Source organism: Pseudonaja textilis, chromosome 7 (genome assembly GCF_049901715.1).
Source record: "Pseudonaja textilis isolate UNSWEBS1 chromosome 7, rPseTex1.2, whole genome shotgun sequence".
Taxonomy (NCBI): Eukaryota; Metazoa; Chordata; class Lepidosauria; order Squamata; family Elapidae; genus Pseudonaja; species Pseudonaja textilis.
This window is the reverse complement of record NC_141996.1, coordinates 60,206,589-60,232,404: the sequence shown is the minus strand read 5'-3', so window position 1 is coordinate 60,232,404 and position 25,816 is coordinate 60,206,589. Positions and strand designations below refer to the sequence as shown.

The window sequence follows — 25,816 nt, the reverse complement described above, 5'->3', positions numbered from 1 at the left end:
TGTGCTTGATTTTACAACCTTTTTTGCCATGGTTGTTAAGTAAATCATTTAAGTTAAGCAAATTCAGTTTCCCCTACAGAGTTTGTTTGCCCAAATTTTAATCACTTGATGTGATGACAACTCCTCCACTTCTTCCTCAGAGGCCTCGAGGGAGAATGAGACTGTTCCTGACGTGTCAGAAATTACTGATTCTGAACTGCCAGCAGAAAAGTCCTCAGCTGTGGAGAGTTTGCAGGCCAGTGAGGGAGAGGGAGAGGAGCTGCCTGCCATAGTGAATGCCAAAGTACACAGGGCAGAGAGGCAGAGGTCTGCCAGATTGCTGGGGAAAAGGCCTGCCCCTCTTGATGGGCTGCACCAGGAGCTATTTAGCATGGCAGACAGAGGGAGATATTGCTGGAAGCAATGTGTGTGGGTCGTGGCCAGATGTTGGTTTGTGAGATGCTGCAGTGAATTTAGTTTAAGTTGTCGGAGACTGTGCAGGGGTGAGATTCAAATTTTTTAACAACCAGTTCTGTGAGTGTGGCTTAATTTGTGGGTGTGGCTTGGTGGTCATATGGCTAGGTGGGCATGGCTTGCTTGCTGGGGGTGATTTGGTGGTCACGTGACTGGGTGGGCATGGCTAGGTGATCATTACTGGGTGGGCATGGCTAGGTGGCCAGGTGACTGGCAAACCAAATACAAGTGGTCCTCACTTAATGGCCGGTTGCTTAGCAAGTGTTCTAATTTATGACTGACTTCCCCAGAGTTACTTGACCTGTTTTTGGAGTTTTGACAGCCATGCACACACACACACACACACACACACACACACACACACACACACGCTCCCTTCTAACCCTGCTATTCTATGATTCTGTAAGGATCTCCTGCTGGAGCAGAGGGTTGGACTAGAAGATGACCTCCTAGATCCCTTCCAGGCCAGCCCTAGATTGCTGTTCTGCTTCAAAGAGTCTTCTGAAGCCAGGATTTGTGTCCTTCCTTCCTCTCCCTTTTTTTCTTTCTCCCTCCCTCCCTCCTTCCATGTATCTATATACCCATTCATATATCTCATTCACTTTCTTCTCCCTCCCTCCCTTTCTTTCTTTTTCTTTCTGTCCCTTCCTTCCATCCCCTCTCTTTCTTTGTCTATCCCTTTTCTTCCTTTCTCTTTCCCTTTTTCTTTATTTCCCTTTTCTTTCTTTTCTTTCTTGTCTCTTTCTCTCTCTTTCCCTCTCTTCCTCTCTCTCTTTTTCTCTCTTTTTCTTTCTCTCTTTCCCTTCCCCTCTTTCCCTTCCCCTCTTTCCCTCTTTCTCTCTCTCTTTCCCTCTCTTTCTCTTTCCCTTTTTCTCTTTCCCTCTCTTTCTCCCTTTCTCTTCTTTCTCTCTCTTTCTCTTTCCCCCTCTCTCTTTCTCTTTCCCTCCCGCTTTCTCTCTCTTCCTCTCTCTCTTTCTCTCTCTCTTTCTCTCCCTCTCTCTTTCTCTCTCTTTCCCTCTTTCTCCCCCCCCTCTATATATTTCCCTTCCCTTCCTCCTTCCCTCTCTCCTTCTAAAGCTAGGAGACTCACCTGAAACACACACACACACACACACGCACACACACACGCTTCCAATGTTGCTCGTTAACTTGCTTCCCAGCCACTCTCCCAGTGTCCCAGGGACCAAGTGCGATTGTCCATTTGCACCTGGTCCCGTGTTTCCCAGAAAAGTTGGAAGGCAAGGTTCCGGGTCAAACAAGGAGGCTGTGGGTGGGACTTCCTCCCCTCCCTCTTTTGGGAAAAGAAAAGGGCTGGGAACTTCAAGTGCTCATCCCGCTGGCAGCTCTGGGCTAGGCTGCAAAACTTACTTTCTTCCCGTGGCTGGTAGCAGAGGGAAAGGCGAGCCAGCCAGGGCAGAGCCATCGCCACTTGGTTCCCTGCCAACCTGCATCTTGTCCCCAGCTAGGATTCTCTACAGTTGCTGGGGCTTGTGGCTGCTGGAGGGTGCAGGAGGCAACCAGGAAGCATGAGGCTTATGCCAGCCACATCACCCCTCTGCCAGCCACCCCTTGGGCCGAGCCCCTCAGGCCAAGCATTTTAGCTGAGTGTGGGCTGCCGCTGTGCAAGCTCCATGGGCTGGAAGATCCGCTCTCACGAGGCTTGACTTGCATCATTTTCACAGCAGCAGCCAACATTTAGCCAAAGCGTGCAGGCTGGTGGGCGGCAGGCAAAGGACAATGCAGGTGGCATAGCATTGTGCTCTATGGTCACCCCACCCCCAACCCTAGCAGGCAAGGCCCAGCAGCAGCAGAGAATCCAGGTGCGACCCAAGCGGGGACAGGTCAGCTCTGGCTCACCTTCCTCTTGGCTACCAGCAAGCCAGGCAAGTGGGGTGGGAGGGGAAGCTTGCTAAGACATAAGTGCTGAGGGTGGCAGTGGCATGGCGGTGGCGGCCTAGGCCAGCCCAGGAGTAAGGACTCAACCAGGGCTTGTGGAAGCAATGGTGGCCAAGGGCGAGGGCAGTGGTGGTATGGCAGTGGTGGCCTAGGCTGGCCCAGGAGTCGGGACGCAACTGTGGCTCGTGGCAGCAGTGGCATGTAGGCGACCAGGGCTTGCAGAGCCCCACTCACCTAGAGAGATCAGATGGTGGATGGCAGGAAGCAATGCCTGCCTGGCTGGCTGGCTGGCTGCTGCTGCTGCTGGAAGCGATGGCAGCAGGCAGGAAAATGTGGGAAGTGATGTAGTGCACATGCGCTATAAGGGGTGACTAGGTGGAGCGGACGGGGGAGAATGCCATCAGTGATGGTCATGTATGCACGCTGGTCGTGCATGTGCAATAAGCACTGATTGGGCAGCGAACGGAGGAGTGGGCAGAGAGGGGCGGGGCCAGCCAGGGGCTCATTTTACCGATTCTCCAAACTACTGGGAATGGTAACAACTGGTTCTACCGAACGGGTGCAAACTGGTAAAATCCCACCCCTGACTCTGTGTTCATGTTTTGGACCCTGTGAGCAGCTGGTTATCTGCTTGATGGATTAACTGGCCAATGCTGGAAGTTAAGTCTGGGGCTTGTTCGTGGTTGGCTTTGCTTGAAAACAACCTTTTGAACTTCTGTTCTGGGCTTTTCCTGTGAATTCTACTTGTAAACCGTGAACTCTGATCATTGGACTGGCTGACAAACCTAATGGGAGGCTCCAAACCCCATATTGGATTTCTTTGTTATCTATTTGGTCTTGAGCCAAATAGCTGTTTTAATCTAGCAGCTGTGAATTAGCTGAAACCTGAAACAAAACTGCTGGAGGAAAGACAAAATAAAGCTCTCTCTAAACCAACACTGATGTGTGGGTGAGTGGGGCAGCACACTTGATCATAGGGATCCTGTGATGGTTGTCAGTGTGATTAGTCATAAGACACTTGTTTTCATTGTAACTTTGAACAATTGCTAAAGGAATGGTGGTAAATTGAGAACTACTTATTCAAGATAGTTACAAGATGGCAATCCCAATAACATACAAATGGCCCTCTAAAACAGGAATCCATCCGCCTAGCCTAAGGCTTAGGAGAATAATCAGGCTTCCAAGTCCTTATCAGAAAGAGATCCATTTGGATTTGGGGGACCTTGATTTAGAACAGAGAGTTACTTGAAAGTGAGAAAGGAAAATATGCATTCTGTTTTTTCTCATATTATGAATATGCTCACCAACCTTACTATTACAGATAACAGATACATACAACCCGGTGTCAGGGCCCCAACAAATCCACCCCCATTCAATAAACCTAGGATTTCCAAGTAAACCTACACCCAAGAATGATCTCCTTAGTATTTTCAGCAGTAGATACGCTCCTTTATTAATTATTTCAATTCATATGGCTGTTGTCCATTCAAATTCATGATTCTTAGCATCTAGCAGGAATTAAAAATTATATAAAAACTATACAAGTACAATCAGCAGCTGAGATACAAAAACCACAAACAGCAATTCGTTTGTGGTGTCTGGCCTTTGGACTATCTCTACCAACAACAACAACCATATTAGATAGGGCCAACATGAATGTTCTATTCTTTTCTGATGGATTTATTGGACAGGTAAACATAACTAGGGAGAGACAATCCCTTAAATAATCTAGTTCCATGCCATGAAGGGCTTTATAGGTAATTACCAGCACCAAAAATTAAACCTGGGAGGCAATTGCTGGCCACATGAAAGCTTTGTGAGAAAACTACCACATTCAACCTTGGGAATAAAGCCTTGTGCAGCCAGAACTTGTCTTAAGAAAAGCCAGACCAAGCATGCTTGGTCAGCAATGGGAGCAAGATGATGGTGACAATCAGCTGAGTGTGGTATAATAATAGGATGGCAGCATCTGTGGAGTATAGGCCACCAAAATGTTACAAGGGGAGATAGGCAGATGTGAGGAATTGAAGACCTCCAGTGGTGGTAAGTTGGTTGGACTGACAACACCTGAATTTTAATCATATGACCACAGGGATGCTGTAATGACTAATTTTGAGAACCGGCCATAAATGCCAATTGTTCAGTGGTGCTGTAACTTTGAATGGTTGCTGAACAAATGATCATAACTCAATGACTACTTGTATTGCTCAGTATTTTCTGCAGCTAACCTATATTTTAAAATGCAATTCCAATACAGTATATATCATACTATTCCTACAAAAAACCCTGTCAAAAATTACAACAGCAAACAGTGGAAAAAGACAAAATAATTTCCCGCAATTCTGATCTAGATGAGCTCTGACAACTATTGCAATTACAAATTAGATCAAACTTAGAGGTCATCTAACCAAATCCCATATATATACAACAATATCATACAATATCCTAAGTGCCTTCAATTAAGCATATAATTAAACATAAAAACCAAACAATATTATATAAGCATGATTTATAATGTTATTTGATCAATGCTACTATAATAAAAAAGAAAGTATAAACTATATATATTACTATTCCAAAACTCATAAGAACCAAGAATGAATTGTAGCAAAAGAGACATAAGAAATGTAAGAGCCCCAGTTCAGATAATACATAAACTCTGGATTTCTGGTTATTTTAGCTGCACTTGAGAATGGGAGGTTCAAGCGGATATTAACATATATGCTATATCAGTAAATAGCTTGTCAATGCTATATGTTGATTTCTGAAATTCTGGATTATCTTTCTGTGTTTGTCAGATCCGTGTATCTGCCATTCTTCAATGGAAGAAGGGGGGAGGGAAGTTGGTAAAAGAAATCCTTTTTTGATGTAACTTGAATATATTAAATCTTATACTGAATTTGTATAATCGACACTTGATATACAACTGAGAGACTGAAACCAGATGCTCCAGAAACCTGTCACCCCTGGAAGAGACAGCAAAAGAGAAGGGACCATAAAAATTCTAGCCAGGAGGTGTTTCCTGAGAAACCCTTCAGAAGATCGTTCTCAGAAAAGGGGAGGGGGAATTAACATGTTGATTCTTTGTTTTACAAAATACACATCAAAATAAGGGGAAGGGTCCTAAACTCCCTTATCTATCACTGCATGCCTGAGAGACGTTAGACGCTGCTTTTGATAGGGACTTGAATTGTCTCATCTCAATAAAGGATTCCTTTTGATACATTTGGTTTTTCAGAAGTTCATTCTTGTTCATTGAAATGGAAAAAATTCAGTAGCCTGACAGTGTTAATGTAATCAAAGAGTTAACAATTTGGTGAATGATTAAAAGATAAAACTGAAACAGATATGAAAACGTTTTATAAGCTCTGGGTTTAGATTTTTTTATGTATGTTTACATATATTTACAAATTGCATGCTACTTTAGTCTGCTTTATAGTCACTAACAGATGCATATACAATTAAAATACTCTTGTCATAAGTGCAAATGAATATCATGCCAGAGGACCAAAAACAGACACACAAGTGATGTTTTTATTTCTTACCCTAGTTACACATTCAGCAGTTGACTGGAACATGAGAGGATACATACTTGTTTCACCAGCGACTATATACATAACAGGAGGACCATAAAAACAGTATCCTTTTAAATCTGCTTTAAGCTTCCAATCTTGTTGACTCAGGTTAGTCTAAAACATGAAAGTAGTCAATATTTTATGAGGTGCAAGACATATAAGAACTATTAAAGAACAGCACAGAATGGGGAGAAGGGGAAAAATCTCAATTCAATATTTCAATGATACTTACTGTGTTTCCCCAAAAATAAGACCCACCCAAAAAACAAGCCCTAGCCTGATTTTTTGGGTGGGCCTAATATCAGCCCTACCCCAAAAATAAACCCGGGGGGATGGGTGTAGCAAAAAGTATTTGGTCAAGTATTAGGTGCTTGGGAACAGAGCAATTTGCTCCAGAGAAATGACAGAGACTCAAAGCTTTGTGTGCTTGTAAAGGGGATGGTTTGATACAGAGTGATTAGGTCTGTTTCAAAGCTTCCCCTTTGCAAGCACATGAAACTTCATTTCCCTCTGGGCAAAAAGTGCACAGCAGAGCCAGGCAGAGGCAGAGGCAGAGGCGATCCCAACACAACATTCTTAAAAGATTCATCTCATCCTGGGCACCCTTTTTTTGAACTATTACCATCTCGCTGATGGTACAGGATAATAAAAACAAGGACACATAGGCTGAAAGACAGCTTCTATCCCAGGGCAGTAACTATATTGAATTCTATTGTATAGTGCAATATTAATGCAATATCGGGTTTTCAATTCAATTGTATAGAATGTGAAGGATGTGTGTTTGTGTTTTAATTTTTATAGTTATGATGTACACTGGTAGTTGCCAAAGTGGGTGGTACTTCCCCCTGGGGGGGGGATGCCTTAGGGGGGTGCTAAGAGCAAGGGGGCCGGCAGGGGGGCGCTAAGAGGTGGCAGGGAGGCACTGGAGGTGGGCCCCTCGCAGGGCGCAATTCAGGGGTGGGATTCACAAGAACTGGTTATCACCATTCCTGGTAGTTTGGAGAACTGGTAAAATGGGCCCCTGGCTGGCCTTGCCCCTCTCTGCCTGCTCCTCCTGTTCCCTGTCATCAGTCCTTGTTGTGGCTCCGGGCTTGGATTCAGCTCCTGTGACTGATATGAGTTCAAGTGAGGAGGACATGGCAGAAAAATATGAGCCGGCATGGCTCAGTGATTGGACTGGTAACCAGGATGAGGAGATGGACGTGACAAAGGACGACAGACCTGATGTATTAGAATTGTCAGGACCTTTGACCTCCTCTGGTTCCTTATCTGATCAACAGCCGGGAATGGCTGACAGGGAAGTTTTGAGAGAGTCTTCTAGTGGAGATGAGAACTTGGAAAATTTGTGGTTAAATGTAAGGAACAGAAGATGGTTGAGAAGGCAAAATCAGCTGGAGCGAAGGAGGAGAGCGAGTCAGTAAATTAGCACGTTGCCTCAATGAGTATAAAAGGACATAGCTGGGCTGGTACAATTTGCCAGGAACAAAGTGATTTATTGAGTGAGGACGTTACAGCAAGAAGCTCTGAGACTGGATGTTTATTGCCAGGACTGGTTTGCCGGACAGAGTAAAGATTTATGCTGTGGATTGAGATTTCTGCCAGCCGTTATCTTGTAAGACTTCTTTCCGTTTGATTTAATTGTGAAACGGCTGCTTTCTGTTTTGTTCGTTTGAATTTTGAAGGGGAGTCATAACAGTCCTTATTGCATATGCATGACAATTGCTGATGGCATTCTCCTCCTGCCTGCCCCGCCCAGGCACTCCTTATATAGCGCATGTGTGCTTGATTCCCACATTTTCTCACCCACCATCATTGCTTCCAGCACCAGCCAGCCAGCCTGCCAGCCAGCCTGCCTGCCTTCCACCATCTGATCTCCTTAGGTGAGAGACGCTCTGCAAGTCCCACCTACATACCGCTGCTGCCGCCAGCCCCAGTTGAGTCCTGACTCCTGGGCCAGCCTAGGCCACCACAGTTGCACTGAAAAAAAATGTGGTGGCTGCAGGCATTTGTGACAAGGGTGACATGGTCTGGCAGGGAGCCCGGCAACAACAATGGCTCAGCCCTGGCTTGCCTTCCCTGGCAGCCATCTGTGGGACGAAGGTAAAGTCACGGCTGATGAAAGAGGCAGTCGTGGGGGAGGAAACAAGGAGATTAAGGAACAGGGCCTCTGAAAGGGGAAATGGGGTGATGCAGGATTAGCCCAGGCCCTTGACAGATTAGGCCATGCCTGCCTAGGCAGAAAATAGGTAGACAGGTTAGACAGAGAGGGGGGGAAGAGAGAAAGAGAGAAAAAAGAAAGACAGAGAAGGAAAGTCAGTCATAAATTAGAACACTTACTAAGCAACTGGCCATTAAGTGAGGACCACTTATATTTGGTTTGCCAGTCATATGGCCACCTGGCCATGCCCACCCAGTCACATGGCCAACAAACCACACCCACATGGTCACGTGACCAGCAAGCCATGCCCAGCCAGTCACATGACCACCAAGCCATGCCCACAAATTTAGGCCACGCCCACAGAACCAGTTGTTAAGAAATTTGAATCCCACCCCTGGGTGAGGGGCACTGAGGATGAGTTTGTAGCACCAAGGGAGTGGTGGACTGAAAAAGTTTGGGAACTACTGATGTACACTGAAGATGGCACTTACTTTCATTGTACAAGGTGCAATGACAATAAACTAAACTAAACACGCTGTCCATTCCATCCCACGATCTCTCGGCTTGCCTGCAGCCGCGCCAAACAGACACACACACAGGACATCAGGATTGCCTGCCTCCCCCATGACTCTGCCTCTGCCTTCTGCCGGTGTCATTGCAAGCCTCTGGTGAGTCAGGCAGCTGCTCAGCACATCCAGATTGCCTGTCTTCTCCCCTGTGCCTCTGCCTCCACACTTGGAATTAACGGTATTTGTGCTGTGCCAAGAAGGCAGAGGCATGCCGAGAGCTTGACCCATTGCAGCCAAGGGCAAGCAGACAGTGAGATGGAGCGGGTGAATAAATCTATATTGGAATGAGTTATACAGTAAGTAAATCAATATATTGCTGAATGATTTCACAGTTAACTTAAAATCATAGTTTGTTTTGAATGCAACAAAGAAAAGGGATAAAAGTCTTCTGTTTCCTCCCGCTGTTACAATCAACATGAATTTACTCCCTTAACTAAATACTAATTATAGGAAAAAGCTTTAACATGTGTTACATAATTGTAAGCTTTAACATGTGTTACATAATTGTATCTTAGTTTGTTAGTTTTCCAGAATAGCTTCTTGACTGCAATAATATTTAATTTATTTAATATAAGCCATATTTAACTTTTATAAAGTAAAAAAAGACATACTATTGGGATGTCTTGTATTGCTGCTTGATATGCTGGAGTTACAAACTCTAGTTCAGCCTCAAAGGTATCAGTGTTCACTACACATTCTATCTTAAAGAGGCGGATGTCATATTTAGATTTGAGAAGGATATGGCAAGGATATCGGCCAGCATACCGGGGCTTAAATGTTAGAGGAAGTTCAATTGCATCATCTTCTGTAGAGGAAAAAAGTGCTTTTAAATTCCATACTTAAGTATTATAAACATTTCTGGGATGCATGAAACTTTTATTAGAAATGCACTTTAGAATTAGAAAGTACACCTGATGTACCTGGCTGGAATATATGAAAATGGAAACAAAATTTGACACATATGCAAAGTCACAATTTGAATATGCAGAATACTGTTGAAATTAGTCTTAACACAGTAGATTTTACTGCATTCTAATCACTGCACCACCATGGCTGATAAGAGGCAGCTCAGTCTGCAGATGGGGTGAAAGCCTGGGAATAGTTTTAGAAGGATCGATCCTATTAAGTTTTTAGAGACTAAAATGATGAGACCAGAAATACTTTCAGCCTTGCAAGAATAAAGTAGGTGTCAGCTTCCCAGAATTCTTACTGACATCCTTTACTGCTTGGCTCTTGTTGGCTGCCATGGAAACAGGCGGAGGGATAATTGGGACTTTTGGAGGACAGGTGCTGGAGGTTGAAGTTGGGTGAATTGTAAAAGTTGAGGTGCTTTCCTGGTTACTGCACAAATGCAGTTACTTATCTTTTCTAGGCCAAGGTCAACCATCTCAGCATACCAGATGTGTGAGATGCCACACCTCAGATTGGATGTCCAGTTTGAATAGTTGGGGGTGGGGACTTGAGATAACTTTCTATATGTAATTTCCGCGCCTTTTGCCTCAGATCTTGTTTTTCCTTTGTTGCTATTACTCCAGTAAAATTACTTTGTTCTGTAAAAATGGAGTCTAAGGATTTATTTTTGGATTTTGAATGGAAGCACATCTGACAGTAGGGTTATTCCATATAATATTCTGTATTATTTTGTACAATAAAGTAGGATTAATTGATCTGTATGTGTTTCTTGTTTGGATTACCTTGCAAGGCTGAAATCAGTTCATCTGATTGGTATCCCATAACCTGAATTATGAAAGAAAACTAGAACTAGATAGTGAAAGAATACCTCTGGATTTGTAGGATTCAACTAAGAGTGCAATATCTACTGAACATATGTGTAGGTAAAAGACTGCCTTGAGTTGAGTAAATGTTCCATAGGGGGTTCTGACTGTATCTCTGCACTAGCTGACTGGGCTTGGAATTGGAGCGCGCGCGCGCGTACACACACACCATTACCATTGCTAGTTTTCATATTGCTTTTACCCTCCTGTACTTTGCTCATGAGTTTGGCTTTATACAGTAAATTGCTCCTTCTTGTTGGTCTACTACTTTTTGCACAATTTTTATTGCTAATTTTTGATAAGAATAATTTCTTGTTATTAATAATTCCTTCAGAATTCTATAAGGAATTCCAAGAAACAATAGAGGAGATATTGGTGGACTTGTACAATGAAGCCCTGGAGAATGCTAACATGCCTAAATCATGGTTGGAAGCATATATTACCCTTATTTATAAAGAACAATCAGACCTACAAAAAATTCAAAACTATAGACCAATATCACTTTTAAATGTAGATTACAAAATAATGGCTACAATATTGGCAGAAAGATTAAAGAGAGTATTAAGTATTAACCTTTCTGCTAAGTATGATAGATTTAAACATAGAGAAAAATATCAATATTTAATTTTGCACATTATAACTGCAGCCAGAATAACCTACGCGCAAAACTGGAAACTGTCTTTCATTCCTTCAGAGGATATGGTAATTAAAAAAATACACGAATGTACTAAGATGGATAGCCTAACCAAATTGTTAAAAAATAAACAAGATAGGACTATTATGAAATATGGAACATTTGGTATGATTGGTTAAAGAAAAGGTAATATTTGATATTTGGATAAGTAATGGAAATGACAGAAGACGTGCATTTAATTAATGATCATCCCAAGAGAAAAATCTTCCAGATGCCCCAAACTATACAGCCTCCCAAAAATACACACAGAAGGCATACCTCTCAGACCCATTGTGCTCCAGAGGAGCACCACTACAAAACCTAGCTAAACACTTAGCAAAACAGCTACAGCCCCATGCTGAAACAGCAGCTTCACATGTACAAAACTCATACCACTTCTTGGAAATGATCAAAGATCTACATGTGGAACAAGAATATCTGCTTGTAAGTTTCGACGTGGTTTCACTATTCACTCAAGTCCCAATAAAAGAAACTCTTGAAATCATCAAAAATAAATACCAACCAGCTAAACACCTCATGGAACTAATAGAACACTGCTTAACCTACACATATTTCATATACAAAGGACAAAGATACAAGCAAATTGAAGGAGCCCCTATGGGATCACCATTGTCACCTGTCATTGCAAACCTGTTCATGGAAGAATTCGAATCCAGAGCCCTGGCCAATGCCATCCACAAACCCAAACTATGGTTAAGATACATCGATGACACATTTGTGATTTGGCCCAATGGAAAAGAAAACCTAAACAATTTCCTAACACACCTAAACAGCACACACCCCAAAATAAAGTTCACCATGGAAACGGAAACAAACAGACAACTACCATTCCTAGATGTACTAATCTACAAAAAAAGATGGCACACTAGGACACACCATATACCAGAAGAAAACACACACCAACCGCTACCTCAGTGCCCAATCCCACCACCACCCAGCACAGATAAACTCCGTGGCCAAAACACTAATTGCTAGAACCAAACGCCTGGAAGACAAGACACACATAAAGACTGAACTATGCACCCTGACTAAAGTACTGACAGCCAATGGCTTCCACAAAAGCAGAATCACTGGCTTGATCTACAAAAACACACTGAGACATAATGGAGACCTAGAAGATGAACAGACCTATGGAACAGCTGCCCTGCCCTGCATAAGAGGTACTACAGACAAAATCAGTAAGGTACTCCACAGGCATCACATCAAGACTGCCTTCAAAACAGACAGAAAACTAGCAGCCATCCTTAGAAACCCCAAAGATAAAATTGACCTGGAAAACCAAGGCATATATGAAGTCCCCTGTGCATCATGCCCGGCCACATACATTGGACAGACCAATAGAAGAATAAGTACCCGCCTGGACGAACACAAAAATGCAGTAAAAAAGCTGGAACACACTTCCTCACTAGTCCAACACATGAAAGCCACAGGTCATAGCATCAACTTCAATGGCACCAAAACCCTAGCCACTATAGAAAACCCCAGCCACAGAATTATCAGAGAAGCCATAGAGATTGAAAAAAGACCTGAAAGCATGAATAGAAGAGATGATTCCACCAGACTGTCAATCATTTGGAAGCCTGCACTCACAAACAAAAATATCTCCACACTACTAGCCAGGCAAACACCTGGGCACAAACAGATCCTCCCTGATACCTCCAGCTCAAACACACCCCAACCAGGCACCCAGATGAAACCTAGCTTCCTAACAAATGATAGACGTCCATTTACTCAGAGCCAAGCTGCACTAAAAACCTCCAATACAGGAACACAATGTTGCCAGCCAATCAAGACACATAAAAAAGCCATAAAACAGGCAGAAGATATTAGAAACACCAATCAAGCAGAACACAGCAAACTCCAAGACCAATAAACACAGACCAAGACTCCCAACCAATCAGGATGAAAAAAAAAACATTCTGGCACAGCAGTAGGCTAGCCCCAAATTTAAAACTGAAACAACTGTAAAAGTCTGACTCACAGACGAACACAACACAGAAGCCTGATGATGGCAGATGAGATTCTGCCGAAACATTGCTACAACTTTAAAAGCACAACTACAATGACGTGGGAAAATACCCGAACAAGGCTGAATCACACACACACACACACACACACACACACACACACACACATATTTGTCTATTTTAAATGTATGTCAAATAAATGTTTTTTCTAGAATATTTTTTTTTAAACAAAGAATAATTTCTTTTATCTTTATTGGTAAATGAACCTTTTCAAATTAAAGTTCAGTTGCAAGTTAAGATTTTTACAGCAGACATATGCAAGCCAGTGGATATTATCATTTTTGGATTTAATAATTTCCTTCATTGAATTATTATTTAATATAATATACACCAATATATTATGTCTCCAATGTTACTGTCATGCTATCACTAGCTGTCAGATTAGATTGCACCTAAAGTGCTCAGATTTATCAGAAAGAAATCAGCCTGTTGTCTCCTAAAGGAAAGATTATGATTTGCTAATTCATAAATTATCTTGTTTCTATTTTGTCACCAAGTTTTATCCTCATTGGCCATCTCACAGAAAAAACACTCACATTTGTTAATTAGAGAAGCAATACAACTAATTTCCATATTCCTGGCGCATAAATAAATTTTGCTTGAATGAGATTATATCTGTCTGTTTCCATTTAAACAGGAACACAGAAAATATCTGAATTAAAACAAATGCTAATATTTCAATATAAGAGCGTTTTAATACAATGTTCACTTAATTTATCTAAAGATATGAGCAATTTTTGACACAGTTAATATGTTGAAACAAATAATTTTCATTAATAATTTATAAAGGATACATCTTTATCATCGGTGTAAGTTTAATACAATTTTTTTAACCCCATATTTTATTTTATTTTTCTCCCAAAGTTTATAACAAATTTAACTATTCATTTTTAATATGGCTTAATATTTTGGTTACATGCAAAAGCACATTTGGTGACATTCCAGAAGTGACTACCATGTTCCTAGTTGCCAAATGAACTCTGGTAGATGGGAACATGTTGACCGCTTCCAAAGTCTATGCAATGAAGCAATCCATTCCAGTGTAGAAGACCTGGAGCTCTTCAAAAGATAACTGAGGAAAGTGTGGGGCCGGATGGGGTGGGAAATCAGGCCTAAGCCCAGTGGGGGGCTGTGAGGAAAAGCCTGTGAGGAACCAGAGGGATGTGAAAAAGGTCTGCAGGGACATATTAGGGGAGGTAAAGCCTACATGGAACCATTGGAAGAAAGAAAAGCCTTTGGGGAATCAATGGGAGAGGGAAAAGGTCTGTAGTATTGGGTCTGGTGGGGGTGGGTGGAAGCCTACCAAGGAGCAGGAAGTACAACATGAAAATGTTCTTGGGGGTGGGCAGGCCTTAAGCAGCCTATGGCAGCATGCCTGAGTCTGCACTAGGCCCTCCAATTGCCTCTCCTACTACTGAGGTACCTATGCTCCACTTTACAACCCTCACATTCATATAACAGCCACATCAAAGAAAGCATGGGGTGAGGGGGATTATTAAGAAAGGCCATTTTCCTTAACAAGCATCAAAACATGCAACCATAATGGGCAGGATCCACTGCAGTTGTACATCAGGGAATGCCTTTACTTTGCTGTTACTTGTGAAAATATGACAATTACATCATGATACATCCCCAACGGTCTAGTCTGAAAAAAAATTAATCAAGCTATAGTATGGATTATTATCCAAGAACTAGTGAGATTTTGTTGGAAAATTAGATAACTATCTTGTGGCCTACATTAGTCCTGATGAGTCATAAACAACTCCAAACTGATTTCTTTTTGTCCAGTACCGGAAATGTACTACTCATGAGGTATCTCTTTGGTACACAAAGCTTAGGATAAAAAGTTGCAGTACAGCAAGTGGCATCTTAAATAACATGAGATAAATGTTGTTCCTGGATTAGATGGCACTTAGATTTTATTTTTAGTTGAAGTAATTTGGTGGTTTTTACCTGCTTTATCAAACCAATGGTCTTGTTTTCTAGCCTTTGAGGAATTAAGTCTGCATGAGGCTAACACAGGTATATATATATTTGAAGGAATTTCAAAACACTCAGGCATGCTGACTTCAACATTATATTCAATACATTCTTCAGAGAATAAAGGATAGTTGTGCAGAGCATCTTTCTGTAAAAACATATAGATTTAATAATGTAATGTAAAAAGGATCCTTATTTTTAAAAAACAAGATTCAAAGAAAAATATGGGATTATATTAAGAATACACCTCTGAATAGTTGAAATTAATGGCTGAGAAATCTCAAATATCTTTTTTAAATATATCAAAAGAAAGTGAGAATAAATGAATACAGAATTTCTTACAAACTCAGAAAATTATCAAAGCCCATTTAAGCTAATAACGTGAAAGAGAATAAAAATACAAAGTGCTCAGGAAACAATTATATAAATTTTCTATATTAATTATTATTTATAAATTATTCCAAAGGAAACCTAAACATTCTCCACTAGAATTCATTAGTAAATCCAATTCAATCAGAATGGCTATGATACTTGTGCCATAAAGTTATACTTATGACAGCAACAAGGTCTTTAATTCTTTTTTCTGCTTAAGATCTTTCTTAAAGAAAAAGGCAAAAGTCATAAATGTTCCATTGTGCAGCATTATGGGTAAAAAAATCCAATCTTTTTAAACCTTTGGTGATTTTATAACAGAAGAAAGAAAACAAGACTCCAAAAGATAGATAGTAGGTGCAAAAAGAGCAAAAAGTCCCTTTTCAGTCTGTTTTATGTGCAATAAAAATCTGCTTAGCTAGCAGTTTTAAAGGTAATATGTAAGCAAAATTGTAGTCATATTTTAAGCAATTAGCATTTTCACCTCAACTCTTGACAATCCCAAGGCTGCAACTGCAACTTGAACACTACTGCTCTCAAGTGTTCCTATGGCCTTTCTTCGCTCATATTCCAGAACAGACATATGTTGCTGTGCTGCAATAGCCAGTGCCTTTTCCCTAGCTTCATTGATTAATGGGATCTTCAGCTTTTCTTTAAGTATATCGGTAAGGAGGCACTTCAGATAAAGAACTGGTGACATTTCTCTCTGACCTGTAATAAATAAAATCACTTGTCATCTGCCCTTTACTCACAATACAGAGGAGACAGTGAGTGAGCAAGAAAGATTCATCACTAAAAAATGATGCCGTGCCTTTATTGCTCTAATGCTGGTAGGAAAGTGAAGCATCATTATAAACTACCCAGTAAAATTCTGCTTGTGCAAATTAATTAGCATGTGTCAGTATTAAATCTAGAATAGCACTGACTCTTTTGCTTCTCTAACATAGTTGAAAATAATGGAGAGTATAACCAATAACCAATGTTGCAGACTTATATTTTAACAAGGTTTCTGTTCCCTTAAAGATCAAATAGGAAACCCATAATCCATTGGGTCATCCTTTCAGAAATCTTTCTTACTCAATTTCTCAATTGACACAACGCTTTCAACAATGGCAGAGCCTCTAATGTACTGCCTTCACTGGAAAAGCTCTTAAAATTGCTAGGAAAAATTCAGAGATGCAACTGCCTTGAAAATAGCCTGTGTTCAATTGTACAGCATAGTTAAATATTAGAAGTTGATCACAGGAGATGTTTTATGACATTTTAAACATTATTATGTCAAAATGTTTTATGATAATATTTGTCATAAAATGTTTTATAAAATTTGTCAATTTCAATTTCATGGAAGCTGTGGGTCCTGGATTTTGGACACATTCTGTAAGTTAGCCAATTTGAGATCCCTTGGTTCAAAAACTGTCATGTGATGCATCATTTTTCTAAGTTAAAGGTTACATATAGACAAACATGAAAGTTTTAATAGTATATAAATGTGAAGTTTTACATAACAGTTAAAATGTGAAATAGAAGATTAATGAAACAGATTAATAAAAGCTGTCAAAAAAGTTGGCAATTTTCACTTATAATACACATTTTAATTATTCAGTTGAACAGCAGCTTGAGAAAACTGTCATTTTGTTTTTTAAACAAAAGAAGTAAGTGCTTTTAAGACTGAGTAAGGATGTGAAAGAGGGGGTAAGTACTTCTAAATATAAAATAAAAACAGAATAAAATATACTTTCCACCACAGTAAATAACTATGCTTTCAAATGTGTCAAAATGAAGCCATGAGTACTTTGATGCAACCATTTCAAAGTATAAATATAAGAGCAAAACTATGGAAAATGTGTAGTGATTGATGAATGGCATACATAGACCAATGATCATGTAGATATGCAATTGACAAAGTCATTTTCAGAATTACAACTGAAACAGCTATTCAAATCATGAAAACTAGAGATTCTGACTGTAAAAACTTGATGTATTTAAAAAGAGACAGGTCAGGTAAGAGGCACTGCATATCCTGTTGACAATGCTATATGTCTTTAAATCAATTATACTCAGATCTGCAGATATATTTCTCTTTGCTACAACTGTGCCAGTATAGTAAGCCCTGTTTTGGAGAAATGTGCATAATAACTCCAATAATTATCAATCTCTTACTGACAGGACTGTTTAGTCTTTATTAAATGGCATGCAAAATTATGCCTGAATCACAATTCATGACAGAAAAGTCACTTGTCCAGTAACTGTAGCTCTTTCAAGACAATGTGTTGCATGAATCCATGCAAAGGGAATGAAGGCTATACAAATCATTATTTTTGAGGATTACAATGACTGATTAGTAACCTTTCTTTCTCTCTGCCTATGATTTCTATTGATACCAGTTTGTGGTCATACAACCATCAATAAATACTGATGGCAGCATTCTTAGAAAAGATCAATTGAACAAAGCCAATTCAATCTTGATAAACCAAATTAAATTTCAGTCTAATATAAATATATTTAGAAGTAGTTAAGCCACCTTTTTATTTTCCAAGAATAATATTTTTAAGCTTTTTAAAAACTTTTTTTTACATCAAAATTATTTCAGGTGGCTTGAACAAGATACATTTCCCAAATGTGTTCATGTTTCAGACCATTCACATAGAAAAAAGACTACAACTAGTAAAAATAATAGCATGAAATAATATCTGGTTGTTAAATATTAGCACAACAAAGTTGACATTTGGCAATAAGCATCTTACAATTAAAAATGATATTTGAAGAACACACACACAACTTTTCTTCTTGCTATTGTAAAAACTTCACTGCACCTCAAAATTTAATATCTGTCCCTTACCTTCACATGTGCTGTTAATGTACAAAATATTTGGGCTGTCCATTGGAATGAGGCTTGATGGCAATGGCAAACCACATATACCCTCCACCAAATATAAAAATTCCCCAATCTGAAACACAAGAATGTATGCAAGTCAGTTCTTGGAAACAATTCCTCAGAATAAATTAGAAGTTTCTTAGATTATCTAGTTCGTAATGATTATAAGATACAATAGAGTGACTTTTTAAAAACTCAAATTTAGAAAAAAAATAACTGGATGCCTTTTTGGTACAGTATTCAATATTTTGAATATCTATATACATGATGGCATTCTCACGCAAGCTATTTTTTAAATGCTATAGCAGAGTAAAGGATGAACATAAGGCAATGTGAGTTGGTGCTGTTCATCTGTTAATATAGCTTCATTTCCTGAATTATGAAATTGATTTAAGTAGCAGCATTTGTGCTTGTTTTGGTTTGTTTCTATTTTACTTTTTCTTTCTTATTTATCAATTTGTATATCACATTAAAAAAATTCAAGGTCAGACTTATTTTTATCAAAATATTTATTTACATACTTATTTACATACTTACACACAGCATTATTTATTTTGAAAACCACTATTAATTATTTTGAAAGGTGCTGTTTAAAAGATGCTGAGGATGTATGGTTCAGCTACAGGCAATCTTCACATCCAAAAATAAGTTCAAACTAAGAAAGTATCATTACCAAATTTGAAAAAGTTTGACCTCCTCCCCTAAGCTTATATGAAAATTTTAATTAGTTACTTAAAATGGAAACATATTTACTCTACTAGTAAAAGTATGGCAATATTTTCTTTAACGAAAAAAGATAAACCACAGTCCCAAAATAAACAGTAAGAAAATTATAATCCAACACTATATTATCTTTATATATACAGCATATTTTAATGCTATTTTTCTTGACATTACTATTCAATTTCACTGAAACTAAGTTTAATTTGCCTCACATGGTGACTTTAATTCATTTCAGCATACAATGAAATTTACCTGTTCATTGATCAAAATAATTACACAATAACGTTTTCCCATTTTAAAAGGAAGATAGTGGAGATTAAGAGTGATAGAATTATCTTGGTCCACAAATACTGTATCCAATGGACTAAAGAACTCTTGCAAGCAATTGGACTCATTAGCTGTCAGAACATAATAGAGAGGTTTATATGCAATATAAAAATTAAGAAATGATTGGCAGATATCTGAAACATTGCAATATTTTTGAGAACTAAAACAGACAATGTAATTCAAATTAATAATTGGATTGGAAGTTACCAAGTCTTATCTATTAAAAAGAACATTTTTTAGAAAAATTGCATGCATATTTTAGAAAGCTAGTAAGAAACAAAAAAGAGAACATTTACCAGCATTGGGGTTTTCCTCCTGATTATGTATTCCACATACATCTATCATATCATGTGCACCCTTTGGGAAATTTGCTTCAGAACTAAGCAAAAGAAAAACCAGAAGTGCAATAAATAACGTAAAAGCCAATTTGATTTTAATATTAAATTACATTTTAAATTTCTTGACATAGCACAGATTTGATTTAACACTGTTACATAACATCAGAAATATGCATACCATAGTATAAAATATCAGGGTTGTACATGCTTTAAATGTTAGTATCTGTACACAGTCTAAAGTCTGTACTGAGAAGTAAATGAATTCATAAATAAAAAAACATTACTAAATAGAAATTATTGGGAAGAATAATCTTAATAATGCTTTGGGCATGGTGGTGAACATAGTACTTTCAGTTACACATTCAAGTAGCGAACTTGTTTTAAACTTCAACACCAAACTGCACTATGAGTATAGTCCTAGTAAAGACTTACCTTTTAATTTTTCCTTGTCTTGTTTTGCTGATGTGATCAAGTATCTCGGGATCCATGATGCAACTTGATGATTCAATTAAAATGATACTGCAAAAAACATCGAAGTTATCAGAAAGCCTATAGTTTTCACAAAAAATAAAATAAAAATATTTTACAAAAACAGAATCTAAATGCTTATTTAGATTTCCAGGATGATATTTAACTTGATACTGACAAGAGGGAAAGTTATGCAAACATCTTACCAGCAGTCTTCTTGTCTCAGCAAGCCCATTCTCCTATCCAAATTTTGCAAAAAATATTGTATAAATAGATGGCCAATCTTCCTGAATGGCCGATCTTATTGCATGAGGGTAATGAGAATTACCCAAAATGTTTCCTTATATTTTACTTATTTAATTTTTGACCCACTTTTCTGTTTTCCCCAACACCCCAGTGATACCATTTTAACCCATTTTTTTTCATATGGGTTACTGAAATCCCAGTACTTCGGCTAAGGTTCTGATAACACCCATAACATTTGATGTAATCCCTAGAATTTATGCCTATATATCTTAAAGTTCCTGGAGTGTAGCAGTGTTTTTAATATCTGCACCAGATGTTGTATTTTGTACTTTATTTATGGTTCAAAAAGCTACAGTTCTACAGAAGAATTATTGAGTCTATCACCTGCACCTCTATAACTGTTTGTTTTGGTTCTGCAACCCAACAGGACAGACACATACTTCAGAGGATAATCAGGACTGCAGAAAAAACAATTACTACCCACCTGCCTTCAATCGAGGACCTGTATACTGCACGAGTCAAAAAGAGAGCTGTGAAAATATTTACAGAACCCTCACATCCTGGACACAAACTGTTTCAACTCCTTCCTGCAAAACAACGCTATAGAGCACTGCACACCAGAATAACTAGACACAATAACATTTTTTTCCCAAAAGCCATCACTCTGCTAAACAAATAATTCCCTCAACTATTTCAACTATTTACCAAGTGTACACTACTATTTCTATTAATCTTCTCATCACTCCTTATCACCCATCCCCTCCCACTTGTGATTGTATGACTGTAACTTTATCACTTGTATCCTTACAATTTATATTGACTGTTTCCTAGTATGATTTGATTGTTGATTGTACCCTATGACTATCATTAAGTGTTGTACGTTATGATTCTTGATTCTTAACAAATGTATCTTTTCTTTATGTATACTGAGATCGCAGAATGAGACTCAAGGAGCCAGCATAGTAACCAGTCATCTTTATTTCTATCTAGAACTGCCCTCCGAAGAAACTGCGGCAGCCCTTTTACAGTTGGGCTGCTTGTGGCTGTGGCCAGTGACGGCTCTTTGAATTTCCTGCCGCCACGGACCAACCAATCACAGGTAAGTATGCTAATACATAACACCCCTCCCCACCTGGTCCGGTCTAACTAATCCTGGCCTTGCCTACCATATGTAATCACGTAGGTAGGCAGGGCTTTTATGGTTGCGACTGGACTTGCACAGCTCAGTCACGGTTTGGTCTCTGGACTGTTCGGACGGATCTGTTGTTCCTCCCGTCCTTCTTCTTGGAACCTCCTGGAAGGTTGAGTTGTCCATGCCACTCCCGCCAGGAATCTCCTGGTTGGTTGAGTTGGCTAGGTCGGTCCCGCCAGGGGCCGCTTTCATGCTATCGTTCTGGACCTCTTCCTGTCTCCCCATGCTGTCTTCTTCTCTGGTCTCAGGTACGTGCCTGCGTTTTCCGACCGGGGCTATTGTTATTAGTGGAAGTTGTGTGTTTTTAGTAGTCAGGGTTTGTTCTGTTGTTTTTCTTGCTCATGGAGGGTCTCCTCCTCCCTCTCTACTTGTGTTTTGTCTGTTTGAGCGGTCTTCCCCCTCTTCCGTGGTTGTGTTATGTTTGTGTGAGGGGTCTCCCCCCTCCCCTATGGTTATGTTTGAGGGGTCTTCCTCCCTCTTCCCTGGTTATGTTTGTGTGAAGGGTCTCCCCCCTTTTCCATGGGTCAGTCTGTGTCACCCCTCGTAACTCTAGATCTGAACTGGTCTATGTGTCTCTTCCAGCTCCTACCATCCGTGGTGTCTACCCTGTAAGAATGGGGTCTGGTTATGTGGGTCACTTTCGCCAATATCCACAGTATCCATAAGGTTTTTTCCCCTGTTTGAAATGTGCGGCATTTACTTGAGGAGTCTACTGGTTTTTCGGGGTTATATGTGGGGTGTAGTCTGTCTAGGAGTGATCTCAGTTTCCTCCCCATTAGTAATTAGGCTGGACTTTTATTCGTTGTGGCACTGGGTATTATATGCTGTATGCTTAGTAGTTTATCTATCTTTTCTTGTGTGTCCCCGGGCCCTAGCTTTTGTAAGGTTTCCTTACTGTAACGTACCATGTGTTCCACCCGTCAGTTCATCGACGGGGGTCCCAGTGCGGTTAGTGCATGCCTTATCCCATGTTGTGCTAAAAATCCCTCAAATGGTGTTGCTGTGAATTGTGGCCCATTGTCAGATACAATTAAATTAAGCAACCCATGTGTTGCAAAAAGTTTCCTGAGCTGTCTAATGATGGCTTCTGTCATGGTGGAGTGCATGATCTAGACATTTGGAATAAGTGTCTACGACTATTAGAAATGTGTGTCCTATCTTGACCATGGTCCCCTTGGTGTTTCCCATTCGTGTTTTGGTGCTGTGAGGGGTGATGGCCTAGATTCCTGGCAACATTTACACGTTGCCACCCAGTCCCCTATTTCCCTGTCCATCCCTAGCCACCACACATAATTCCTTGCCAGGGATTTCATTTTTACAGTACCTCATGTAACATTTCTAGTATGCTTTCCCTTAAAATGTCCGGTATTACCACCCGATCCCCCCATAGTATGCATCCTTTTAGCATTGAGAGTTCTGTTTGTCTGTTCCAGAATGGTTTGACGTTTTTGTTGATCTCAGTCTCCGGCCAGCCTTTTCCTACCCAGTTTAAAATGCGCGCCAGGGTTTTGTCTCTAGTCGTCTCCCTAGCAATGTCCGCTGCTGTTATTGGTAGGTTTTCTACTGTCTCTGGAGGGTCAAATGTGGTTGGTGCTGGGTCTTCTTCTATGTCAGGTAGGGGGCAATGGCTAAGCACGTCTGCATGATTTATGTCCTTTCCAGGTCGGTATATTAATTTGTAGTTGTAGGCAGCCAAGAATTCCGACCACTTCATCACCTGGGGTGATGGTATGTTTGGTGTAGCTTTGTTTCCAGTGATGATGCCCAGGAGTGGCTTGTGATCTGTGACTAGGGTGAAGTTCCTCCTATAGATATACTCAAGGAACCACTTGATCCTGGTGACAGTGGCCAATGCCTCTTTGTCTAGTTGGCTGTAGTTCTGCTCTGGCTTTGACAGAGGTTTTGGGTAGAATGCTATAGGTGCTTCTTTCCCATCAGGTAATACGTGGCTGAGGATAGCGCTGATGACAAAAGGTGATGCATCGCAGGTTAGGATTATTGGAAGTGTTTCGCTGTATTGGATTAGTATGCGGTCTGATGTGATCAGGTTTTTTATTCCCTGGAATGCCGTTTCTTCCCGTTGCTCCCAGGCCCAGGTTGCTTTCTTGTCAAGCAACCTGTATAGTGGTTCTGCAATAGTTGTTTTCTGTGGTAAGAATATATTATAAAAGTTAATGAGCCCTAAGAAAGCTTGCAGATCAGTTTTATTCACGGGTCTGGGGGCTTCCTTGATTGCTCTGACTTTTTTCTCTGTGGGGTAGATTCCTTCGCTGCCTATAAGATATCCTAGGAATTCAACCTTGTTGGTGGCTAATTGGCATTTCTCCTTTTTCACTTTTAGTCCTGCCTCCTTGAATTTACTTAGGACTTCCCTGAGGAGGTCACGCAATTGTTCTTTGTCCTTGGCTGATACGAGGACATCGTCAAAATAAGGCACCACCCCGTTATCCCTTGCAATAGGCATTCCATTAAGCTCTGGAACACCCCTGGGGTGACGCTGACTCCAAATTGTAATCCGTTGCATGTAAATGCCCCCCTGTGTGTTACGATCATCTGGGCTTCTGCTGTTTCGGGGTCAACTGGTAATTGTTGGTAGGCCTGTGTGAGGTCTAGTTTCACAAAGATTCCCCCCCCTCCCCAAGGGAATGTAATAAATGCTGTACCACTGGGACAGGGTATGCGCTTTGTTGGAGCGGGTGGTTAAGGGCTGCTTTGTAGTCTCCGCAGATGCGCACAGACCCATCTGGTTTAATTGGTGTGATAATCGGGGTTTCCCACTTTGTGTGGTCAATTGGCTCTAGGACCCCTTGTGCGATGAGTTTATCCAATTGCTCATCGATCTTTGGTTTAAGCACAAAAGGAACCCACCTCGCCTTTAATCTTATAGGGGTTATGGTTGGGTTTAAGTTAAAGGAAATTGGGAACCTCTTGCCCAGCTCTCCGTCGAACACATCTCGGAATTCTTCCATCGGGTTCTCTTCCCAATCTGTCTCAGTGATGCTATTTATTCCTGTGACTTTGATTCCCAATGGTGCAAACTGTTCAAGTCCCAATAGGCTGGGTCGATTTCTGTTGACTATGGTTAGTGGGAGGACTCTGGTGTATTTTTTGAATGTTATTTTGAATTGTCCTGTACCTACTACAGGGATTTTGTTCCCCTGGTAGTCTTTCAGCATTAGTGTTTGTCTTTCGAGTCCTTCCCGGCTTATGTCTGGTATCAGTCTTTTTATGGTGTCCCAAGATACCATTGATAAGTATGAGCCTGAGTCCACTTCCATCCAGCAAGGCTGGCCTTCTATGGTGACCTGGACATGTACTTTATGGGGGTTTGTCATGTTTGAGTGTCTGATGGTCACTGTCTGGTGTGTTTCATCTCTTCCATTGGTGGCCTCTTTCCCTCGCCTGTTTCGGTTGTCTTGGTTCCAGCGGCTCCATTTGTTTCTCCCTATTTGGGGGGTCCATCTTTGTCTAGGGATGTAGTATTTCCTTGCTCAGCAGGCTCTTGCAATATGACCCCGCCATTCACAATGTTTGCATATTGCATCTAGGAAACAACACTCGGAACGTGGATGGTTTTCCTCACAACTGGCACAATGAAATTCTTTCCTTTTTCCATTTCAGCTCCTTCTGCTATGTTCTGAATGGAGTTGATTTACCCCTTCATCTTCCGATGCGGACTCGATGTCCTCGTGGTGGGTTGTGGTGGTGTTTTTTGGGGTTTCTGGTGGCGTTTTATTCATTTTCCGCATGGCAGCTGCCGATTTCTGGGTTGCTTCTGCTGCGGTGACCTCTTCTATTGCTTCTTTGAGTGTTATTTTGGGTTTAGTTAATAATCGGCCTTACAGTGTAAGATCTCTCAGTCCCAAGACCACTTGGTCACTCATGGCCTCAACCATGTTTAGGAATTCACATGCTCTGGTGATGTCCCTCAGGGTTGCACCAAAATTGCCGATGCTCTCACCTTCTTTTTGGCCGCACCAATAAAATTCATGTCGTTTGATGAGGCAGGATACGGTTGGTGTGTAGTGAGCCCTCAGTATTCTCTCCAGGTCTGGCCATGCCATTGTTTTCATGTTGGTGAAAAGCTAATGCTTTGGCCATATTGAATATGGCAGGACCACAATGTGTAAGGAAGATGACTCTCTTCC

At 40.4% G+C, this 25,816-nt stretch overlaps 1 protein-coding gene across 1 annotated transcript in view; it reads right to left on the bottom strand.

Annotated features, from left to right (window-relative positions):
- CFAP47 (cilia and flagella associated protein 47) overlaps window positions 1-25,816 on the bottom strand; it is a 410,718-nt gene that overhangs the window by 272,542 nt on the left and 112,360 nt on the right. Inside the window, exons 17-24 of the mRNA XM_087937909.1 lie at window positions 20,195-20,281; window positions 19,721-19,803; window positions 19,350-19,495; window positions 18,339-18,447; window positions 15,984-16,210; window positions 15,101-15,275; window positions 9,263-9,456; window positions 5,895-6,038 (exon numbers count right to left, since the gene is read on the bottom strand). Of these exons, the coding sequence (XP_087794035.1) occupies window positions 5,895-6,038; window positions 9,263-9,456; window positions 15,101-15,275; window positions 15,984-16,210; window positions 18,339-18,447; window positions 19,350-19,495; window positions 19,721-19,803; window positions 20,195-20,281 (1,165 nt within the window). The remainder of the gene's footprint in view (window positions 1-5,894; window positions 6,039-9,262; window positions 9,457-15,100; window positions 15,276-15,983; window positions 16,211-18,338; window positions 18,448-19,349; window positions 19,496-19,720; window positions 19,804-20,194; window positions 20,282-25,816) is intronic.